Source organism: Ictidomys tridecemlineatus, chromosome 7 (genome assembly GCF_052094955.1).
Source record: "Ictidomys tridecemlineatus isolate mIctTri1 chromosome 7, mIctTri1.hap1, whole genome shotgun sequence".
Taxonomy (NCBI): domain Eukaryota; kingdom Metazoa; phylum Chordata; class Mammalia; order Rodentia; family Sciuridae; genus Ictidomys; species Ictidomys tridecemlineatus.
In genome coordinates this window covers 43,151,272-43,161,743 of record NC_135483.1, presented here as the reverse complement: position 1 = coordinate 43,161,743, position 10,472 = coordinate 43,151,272, and the positions used below count along the sequence as shown (strand labels likewise).

Sequence of the window (10,472 nt, the reverse complement as noted above, 5' to 3'; positions counted from 1 at the left end):
AAATTTTTCATGTTCTAGATTTAACTGAATGCTTTCCTGAAAAGAATTTTAATATGCAGTCTAGAAAATGGGTAATTAGATCTTGAAGCCATGATTAGATTCAGGTTCAATTTTTTTCTTTTAGGCAAGAAAATTTATTTGGTGGTACTGTGTACTTTTTATTACATCCTACATAGAATTTATAACATGTGATTGCCCCAGTTTTAATGATGACTAAAATTGATTAGTTAGTTAAATTATTAACTTGGTTCCTTCCTTATAAAGTCTCTTAGCAAACTTTCATTGAATACTTTTAGCATTCAATTTGATTTTTGCATAGATTCTTTATTGCTTTAGAAACTTGCAAAAATAGTTAATCTTCTAAAGCTATTTTTCTTCTGTATTTATTAGCTTAAATTTTTCTATGAATAAAAGCTTTATTAATTATTAGATTATGCTGATGCAATTTATACTAGAAGAACAGAATAAAGCTTAATTTCTTCCTCCTTATCAGTTTCATATTGAGTTAGCAACTCCCAGTGTGATTAATGAGTTTCTTTAAAAAAAAATACCATTTTGAACTCTTTAGATTTTAATATGGTTTGATGTGTTTCAATCCACTCTAATTTTTTCCTCCCCAGATCTTCAGTATTTTTCATCTTAAACTAGTGGAGCTCTCAGAACTTGGCTCCTGTGTCCTTTTGATGTGATCTTGTCTTTGATAACATCTTTGTCTCTGGCCTAAGGTATTCAAGGTTTATCTTGCACATTTCCTGCTCCAAACCTGAACCAGCTATTTTCCCTCTCTGCCTTTTCTATAGGAAACCATCCAGTGCCTCCTACCTTCACCAGGGAGGATCTCAGAATGTTTCTGTTTCTATGACACACCAATTCTACAGTTAAAGATTCTAAAGATGAATAAGAAAGAACTCTAATCTTTGATGTGACATTACTTTCTTCATTTTCTACTTCTCTTCAAAGATCATGACTGAGAGATTGTTAATAAGAGCAATAAAGGGTCATGGACAAACTCAGATCGTTACTTTGAATGGGAAAAAAATAAGAAAGATGCCCTCAACTTTAGAACTACTGCCTGACCTGAAGAATCTATGTCTTCAAAATAACCTAATCTCCAAAGTGTGCCCGGAGATAAGCACCTTGACCCAGGTGAGGAATCGAGTGTCTTTGGGTTGAGGATGGAAATAGGAAGAGAGACAAAACAATAAGACTTTGATCTATGGTGACATAGCTCTCTGGAGACTTAGTGTGGAGTGTTGTTGGAGAGGCATCAGAAGGTTTTCTTGCTTAGGGAATTACACATGGTAGGGAGAGGAGATGTTTCAATTTATTCATGTGCTCTTTGGCCTACATCTGGAATCAGGGGATTAGGTCTCTCTACCACAGTCATCTTTCTGGAGGCTGTCATCTGGAAAAGGGCTAGAAGCCTAGGTCTGCTCTCTACCTTGGGGGCTCACATCTGGAAACAGGTTTGAGGATCCAGGAGAGGCTGTTCACCCTGAGGATGGTCCTTAAGCTTTTACAGAAGAAATGAAGAGACATTTAGGATGTAGAAAGGGAGTTCCTTTTCAATTTCCTGGAGCAGGTCAAAACTTTGAAATGGAGCATTGGCAAGGAATAGGAAGGAGGGGACATTCATTTCTTCTGAAATAGTCCTTAAAAGAAGGTTAATATTTTAAATAAGGAATGCCCTTCTTAAGGAGCAACAATCGACATGAATGAATCCCAGATGCTTGTGTTAAACATTTCTGTGTAACAATGTGAATCTCCAGCTGCGAAAAATGTTGAGGTTGAGAGAAGGCCAGGGATATTAATGTTGTTTTTTCTTTTTGTTCACTTCTAAACTGTCATCGTTGCCAAAAGAACATATAAGCAGCTAAGTCATTTTAGCTCACTGATCTTTGAGTTCCCAAAACTAAATATCTTCTTATCTTCACTCTGCCTCATTGCCTTTTTAGGCTTAAGAAGTTATTTGAGCTTGTTATCGATGGTTGTATCTTTACAAGAAATAGGGTAATGTTCATAAATTCCTCCCTTGGGTAGTAACTTCAAATAGCACACTTCTAAGGCAACAAGGATTTGAGCTTTTCTAATGAGTAGATGAATTTCTATGCAAAATGATTTAAGGTTTGACTAAGCCATGATTGGATTCTCTCTCTTTGCTTGAATTTATTTCTGTTGTAATAATACTGTACATTGTTTCAAGAAAATGAAATTCTAAAAAAAAGCTTAACATAAAAAACTATCTTTTGTGCCATCCTCCCTTATACCCAATGGTAACCTCTATAAAGAATCACTTTTAATTCTTTTTTCTTGACTTACCATTTATTACCTATATTGACTGTCTTTTTGCCCTGATTGGACTGATGCCCTCCTGGTTGGACCCATGGTTTTTCTGTATTCCATATTATCCCCATATTCTTTGTTTTGTTTTGTTTTGTTTTTTTAGGTTTTTTTAGTGGTAATTCTCTAAATATCATCTTAGTCTGGGTATGTGATTTTTTTTTTTAATCTTTTTCATATCTGAAAGTGTCTGTATTCTTATTAAATATGGAAAATGACAAATCCTCAAAATAGTGAGCCCTGGGGGAATGAAAAGGAAAGCATACATCGAGAGCACTGATCCTTTCCCAATACATTCTTTCCGGGTGATAAAACAAAACATGGGGAAGAGGTGTCCATAAAACTTAGAAAAGCAGTCTCTGGGAAGAGGCCAAAGCATTAATCTTTCTGTAAACAAATCCTTTCCAGATATCAACCACCCCAGGCCCTCCATTAGGTCTAATAAGATAAATCCCAGAGCCTGACTGCTGACCCTAGACTCCCTCTCATTTCTCCTGGTAAAACAGACCCCCAATTTTTGAGTGTCCAAACTGACACGCTCATTAATTAAGTCACCTCTCAGTATAACCTACATGAGCCCAGTCCCCTCTTTTGTTCAGGAAAGTGGGTCCATTCCCGTTTGTGTAGTCCCATTTCTGAATAAAGGCTGAAATGATCTGTGAAGTTTGCATCTGGCCTGGTCTCTTTGTTCTAGCAAATCTTTCTCACATTTGATTAATAGTTTTGCAGTAAAGACTTATATGTTCTAAAATTCACTTTGGGGGTGGTAGTGGTGCAACAGTCTAATTGATTGCCCATAGCATTGTCTTCATTTTGTGACTTCTTTGGTGCTTCTTTCCTCATTATGTCTACTATTCCCGAGTAACCCTAAGATTTGACTTCAATTTACTCTCTCTCAATTTCTTCAAGAAGGAACTGGATCAATTCTTCTTATTATCAATACTTTTTGGGGGGTGGGGGTACTGGGGATTGAACTCAGGGGCACTCAACCTCTGAGCCACATCTGCAACCCTATTTTGTATTTTATTTAGAGAGAAGGTCTCACTGAGTTATTTAGGGCCTGGCTTTTGCTGATGCTGGCTTTGAATTCTCCATCCTCTTGCCTCAGCCTCCCAAGTCACGAGGATTACAGGCATGGGCCACTATGTCTGGCTCAACTCTTATTTTTAAAGAAGAAATCACATTGCTACAAATTCAACTGATTTGAAACTTGGCTACGTTTGGTCCATCTTTAAAGAGCTTTACAAGGTTAATTCAGGCTAATGGCATTAAGCAATTTAACTGTTCATGAACTAATAGTTTTTCTTAAAGACTAGTATTTTTTTCTTAAAAAATGAGTAGTTTTTTTTTCAAAGATTGTGGAATTTTGAAAGTCAAAACTATTTCCCCTTTGTAATGGAAGTTCTAGAAGCAACTACAAAAGAATGTACAGGAAATACTTGAAGAATGGATATAGATTTTTGACACAATTCAGAACTATTTCTCAGCCCTGCAACTGCTAATAAAAAGGGCAAGAGAGAGAGAGAGAGAGAGAGAGAGAGAGAGAGAGAGAGAGAGAGAGAGAGAGAGATTGAAAATAAAAGGACTGAATAAGAGTTTGGAAGTGCTGCCACATAGAAGTGTTGCAATAACTGTACTGGTTCAGCCACTTTTTAGTTAAATAAAAAGCACTTAATCTCTATGGGTCTTGCCAATCTAAGGAACATACAGAGAAAGATTCTCCAAAGATTAGCATATTTATTTGGAACTAGTAGAATACTGCAATATAAATATATGTGACATGGTAAACTATGTGTGTGTTCAAAGAGGTTGAGACAAGGGAAAATTTTTAAAGGCAAAATGAGAAGGATTATGTAAATTACTTTGATAGAATAATCCTGGGCCACAAGGTTGGTGACAAATTTGAGAAGACAACTCCTGAATAGGAGTCCTGGCAGAAGTATTCTCCTGCAAGGTTGTGGTTCTGGTAGTCTTTTATCAATGGTTGTTGTTATCAAGCACCCTACAAACATAATTTTCTCCTTCATAATCTCCCAGCTCTATAATAATAATAATAATAATAATAATATTGTTTATGTTTTTGTGTGGGCTTCACAAATTAACTCCATTTTGATTCTGACTCCTTTTACAACCTCAATTTCTGCCTTCATTTTATTCAATCCACAACAGTATTGAGCACCTAGAAACTGGTATTCAGCAGTGAGCAAAACATGGAAATCCTGCCTTCACAGGATTTGCTTCTCATCAGAAGAGTTGTAGGAAACAACCAATTAGGAGGCCAGGGGATGATTAGTACTCAGGAGAAAAACAAAGCAGGAGAAAGAGGTGGGGCTTGTGGTATCCCATGAAATGTCCAATGACTTGTGATGAAAAGTGTCCTTGTGGTCTTTATAACCTGGGATATATATGCTATACTTCAGTAAACATAACAATCCTTATTGTAATGTTTTCCTGTATAAAATCCACAATGTAATTTTCAAAAGTTAGTTTGAATTCTTTCTTGCATTGCTGTAAGTTATACACTTCGTCAATAATGATTTTAAAACTATCCATCCATCCACTACTTTTGTTGGTATTGTGCTTGTCTTTTACTACCTTTTCTTTAATCATCATAGGAATTCCAGTTTACTATAGTTTGGGGATTATATTAGATGTCAATATCTATAAATTTCCATAGCTGGCACATGGGAACTTTTCAATATATTTTTGTTGCTAATATAATTGATTGTTACCATTAGGATATAACCAACAACACTGATAAAAATAAAGGGGTTTAGTTCTTTGGAGAATTCCAATTCTCTCTCTTCCTATATATATATGTGTGTGTGTGTGTGTGTGTGTGTGTGTGTGTGTGTGTGTGTGTGTGTACACATATGTTTATATTAGTTGTTGATACACCTTCTTTATTTATATGGTGCCAAGAACGGAACCCAGTGTCTCACATGTGCCATGCAAGTGTGCCACCGCTGAGCCACAGCCCAGCCCCTCTCTCTCTTCTTTTTGAGATTTTTGGTTTTGTTTTGTTTGTTAATTTGACTGAAGAAGCTCTGCAAAATTCTAATCACTTGTAATGACTAGGAAAAAAGGGTTAATTTTTTATAATTTATGATGATTTTTGTTCTATCCTTCACAGAATGCAATGTGTTAAGATAATCTTGATAATTCTTTGGTTCCTAAAACAAGCATACCACTTTTACATTTCTGCACTCACAAGCCAAGAGAATAACATCAGTCACTTATTGAGAGCCAGATACCAGAGCAGGAGATCCTCATTCATTTTATGTAATCCTGCGAGGGAATTGCTACCCTCCAGCTGTTATTAAAAGTATTGTTCAGGAAGAGGTTAAGTCAACATATCAAAGGTCACCTAACCAGTGAATACATTTATAAAATGAGGTTTCTTCTGAGGTTGTTTTCAGCTCTATTATTTTGTTAGTCTATATATTTAGTGTGAAATTTCTCAGAGTATGGTTTTCAATCTACAGTTCTTAAAAAAAAAATAAGAATCAGGTTGACTGAAGATGGCCAGCTTGGACACTATGTGGAATTGCCCTTGTTTGTGTACACATTCTTTTATCAAATGTATCCCATTTACTTCCTTATGTTTAAGCTGGTCCTGAGAATATAGGTGCGAGAAAACTGTTGCTTCTCCTTCATGTTTAGGGATTAAATCAAATGTTAATATATATATATATAATTCCATAGCTAGCACATGGAACTTTCAATACATTTTATTTACTATTATAATTGGTATTACCATTATGATGTAACTAATAATAATAAAAAAAAACAAACAGGGGAGGGTCTTTAATGAATATAGATCTTCCTTTTCCTCCTCCCCTCTTTTTGCTAATTTGACTAGTGAAGATCTGGAAAAATTCAATTACCTGTAGATACAGGAAAAAAATGAGTTGATTTCTTATAATTTTTGCTGACTGTATTTAGTTTATTATTGTTGAAATGTTGAGATGTCAATAATTTATAAATAAATACTATATGAATTTTGAGGGCAAAACTGTCTTGTTTCTAGTGCCTGGCACCTAGTAAGCCATGTATTGTCACCTCAAGTGGAATGCAATGGAAGCAATTTTCAAAGTCCAACTTAAATGAACACAATACTCTTATGATTATGGAATCATCTAGGAAAATGTTTTCTTAAAGGCAAATAAGACATCATTTTAAAATCCCCAAAGAAACAAACAGCTGTCATGTCCAATTGTGTTAGCATTGTTGAAACGCATCACAAGGTTCCATGGCAGTGTGGCAATGTTCCCCTTAAGCTGCTCACATGAGTGGGTTGCCTGGGACAAACCCTGGTCTGCCTTAGCTTTTTATTTGACCATAAACAATTGACAGTAAATAAGACCAACTCAAAGCAGAGTTGAATAGCTTATAAATTTGTTATTGTTTCATATGTTTACTGTTCTTATCACCCCAACCCAATTAATTTTGTTCATTCATTCATATAATTAATAACTAGTTATATATGCCTGCAGTAGTCTAGGTACTCTGCTAGGTAGTGACAATATAAAAAGGAACAAAACATCCATGTGTCCCTGTTCTCAGGTTTAGTTAGGAAAGGCAATAAATATATAGATAAATGTAAAATTGTAATTGCAAAAAGTGTTAATGAAAGACAACTGCTTTATGCTATTTGAGTCTCTAGTCAGAGAAGTCAGAGAATTTGGTCCTGTGGAAGTTCTAAAATAATGAAGGAGAGAGTTATATAGAGGAATAGGAGAAGAATGATGGTAGGTAGATTTTCCCTCTTTGGGCATTGAGTCTCAATCCTACCAAAGCAGAGAGGATCTGATATTATTTACACCATTTATCAGCATCAGGTCTTTCCTTTCTCTTGTCCAATCCACTGAAAACCTCTTCTTTCTCCATCATCTATATGAAAACCTCTTCTTTTCTAAGCCTGGCTATCAAAGAGGGATTCATTATCCTGGTTTATTGTATCCTATTTTGGTACAGGGACACCTAGTGAGTTCCTTTTTACCAAGCTACTTTCATTCCTTCCTTCATCTGCTTCTATGCTCAGGCTTGCACTAAGACTTCTGTACTGCTACTGAGACTTTAACTTCTTAGTGGTATGGTATTGCTCCAGAGTGATGTCAAACAACCCCATAAACTATCTGAAAAGGAAATCAAGAAGACAATTCCATTCACAATAAAATACTTAGGAATAAGCTTAACCATAGAGGTTGTTTTAGCCAGATTTGCATCTCTGTAACCAAAAGACCTGAGAAGAACAATTTAGAGGAAGAAAAGTTTCTTTTTGCTCCTGGTTATATAGGTTCAGTCCACAGTCAGCCAACTCCATGGCTCTGGGTCTGAAGTGTAGCAGAATGTCATGGTGGGTGGGCATGGTGGAGGAAAGATGCTCAGAGAGAGTTCCTCTCACTAGGGACAAAATGTAAATCCCAAAGGCATGCCCCTCACAACATTCTTCCTGCAGTCACACCCTTCCCACCTACAGTTACCACCCAGTTAATCCTACAGTTACCACCCAGTTAATCCATATCAGTTGATTAATCCATGAATTAGGTTACACTTCTCATCATATAATCATTTCACCTTTGAACATATTTGCAGTTTTTCATATATGAGCTTTGGGGGAGAAACTTCATATCCAAAATGTAACAGGTTAAGGGTGTGTATGTTGAAAACTATGGAACATTGATCAAGGAAATAAATGGAAAGACACCCCATGTTCATGGATTGGAAGAATCAATATTAAAATGTTCCATTCAAAATGTTCATATTACCAGGAGCAGTCTATAAATTCAATGCAATATTTATCAAAATCCCAATGATAGCTGAGTGTGGTGGTGCACACCAGAATCCCAGCAACTTGGGAGGATGAGGCAGGAGGATTGTGAATTCAAAGCCAGCCTCAGCAACTTATGGCGGCTCTAAGCAACTCAGTGAGACCCTGTCTATAAATAAAATAAAAAGGGTTGGGGATGTGCTCAGTGGTTAAGTGCCCCCAAGTTCAATCCCTGGTACAAAAAAAAAATCCCAATGGTATATTTTACAAAAATGGAAAAACAATCCTTAAGTGCATTAAAGGTCCTGAGTAGCCAAAGCAATCTTGAGCAAGAAGAGGAAAGCTGAAGGCATCATAATTCCTGGTTTCAAAATATATTACAAAGTCATAGCAATCAAAACTGCATGGTTTTGCCATAAAATAAGACAGTGGAACAAAATAGAGAGCCCAGGAATAAATCCATACATTTGTAGTGCACTTATCTTTGATGATAGTCCAAGAGCACACAACTACAAAAGTATAGTCCCTTTACTAAATGTGTTGATAAAACTGAATATCCATGTGGAGAATAAGAAAATTGGATCTGTATTTCATATCATATGCCAACATGAACTCAGAATGGTTTGAAGATTTAAATATAAGATCTAAAACAGTAAAATTACTAGAAGGAAACATAAGGGAAAAGTTTATTGACATTGCTCTGGGGCAATGATTCTTTTAGAACATGACACCAGTATACAGTAAAAGTAAACAGACAAGTAGGACTACATCATAAAAGCTTCTGCATAGCAAAGGATACAATCAACAATGTGAAAAGGAATCCCATGAGAAAGAAAATATATTTACAAATCCTGGATATAATAGGGGGTTGATATCTAAAATATGTAAATAACTAAAGAACTTAACTTTGCAATTCAATAGGAAAAAATCAAATAATCTGATTAAAAATGAGTAAACGGACTTTTAAATAGACATTGCTCAAAAGAAGCCATTAGTCATTAATGGAAATACAAACAAAACCAAAATGGGTTGGCATTTTATATCTGAAAGATTGGCTATGATCAGAAAGAGAAAAGATACCAATTGTGGTGAGGATGTAAAGAAAGGGAATCTTTGTGCACCATTGGTGGGATTATAAATTGGTATAGCCACTTTGGAAAACAGTGTGAAATTTCCTCAAAAAATAAAAAATAGAACTACCTTTATAATCCAGCAATTCCACCTTTGGTTATATATCCAAAGGAAATACAATGTGGAAGAGACACATGCACTCCTATGTTCATTATGTCATTATTCATAGAAGATGAAATATGGAAATAACTTAAAGGTCCATAAATGGATGAATGGATAAGTGTTTGTTTGTGTGTGTGTGTGTATGTGTGTGTGTGTGTGTGTGTGTGTGTGTTAGAACGAGTGAATTTCTGTCATTTGTAACAACATAGATAAACCTCATAAATAAGCTAAGTGAAATAAGTCAGACACAGGAAGACATACTACGTGTGATCACTTTATGTGGAATCTAAAAAACTCAAACTCTTAGAAATAGAGTATACAATGGTGGTTACATGGGAGATGGGGAGATGTACATTAACAGGTAAAATGTTCAGTTTTACATTGTAAAAAAATCTCTGAAGATGTAATGATCAATTATATTGCTAGAGGTAATATTATATTGCATATTTGAAATTTGCTAAGAGAGCAGATCTTGTGTTTCTCAACACACACACACACACACACATACACACACACACACAAAGTTACAAGAAAAAGTTTAGAACCTTGGGTAGAGAAAGATGCTAAATAGTAGAATGAGATTTTGTTTGTTGGCCATCTATTTTAATCAGAAGCTGAACTCATCTCCTGGCAGGTAACGTATTTGTGAGAAGGGGACCTACAGGAACTTTGTGAACTCTGGAGGCTCACGCATAGTCGATAGTGGCAGTCGAGTTAGTATCCAACTCTAGTGGATTTTTGCCTCATCTGGATTGTGTTTAAGGTTTTGTTGCAATCAGACCACTTAGAAAAGCTTCTATGAGTCATATCCATTGTCCAAGCTGATTTTAGATGTAATTCAGTAAATGGAATCCATTACTCTCCAAGTGTTAAATTGCACAGGAACGTTTCTCTCAATTATTCCAGCCTAAAAGTGTTTCTTAAGTGTCTCTTAGTTTTTGAGGGTTCCCCTTTAGTAATTTGTAATATAAAGTGATTTTCTAAATTCATTCAAACTAGAAGAGAAAATAGGTTTGTCGTTAGTAACTGTGGCCCACAACTATGGTTAGAGAGTTATTAGTGTGAAGCAGGCTGACTTCTAGGCCCATGGTTGACCCTGCACATGGAGATCCTACCAATCCTATTG

The 10,472-nt window shown here is 35.7% G+C and overlaps 1 protein-coding gene across 2 annotated transcripts in view; it reads left to right on the top strand.

Moving 5' to 3' along the window:
* Positions 1 to 450: 450 nt before the first annotated feature.
* The window catches only part of Lrrc69 (leucine rich repeat containing 69), a 102,057-nt gene continuing 92,035 nt past the window's right edge, over positions 451 to 10,472 (top strand). For both annotated transcript variants that reach the window (XM_040293871.2, XM_005328680.4), the window contains exon 1: positions 451 to 1,146. In XM_040293871.2, coding sequence (XP_040149805.1) covers positions 964 to 1,146 — 183 coding nt within the window. In that variant the 5' untranslated portion in view covers positions 451 to 963. The remainder of the gene's footprint in view (positions 1,147 to 10,472) is intronic.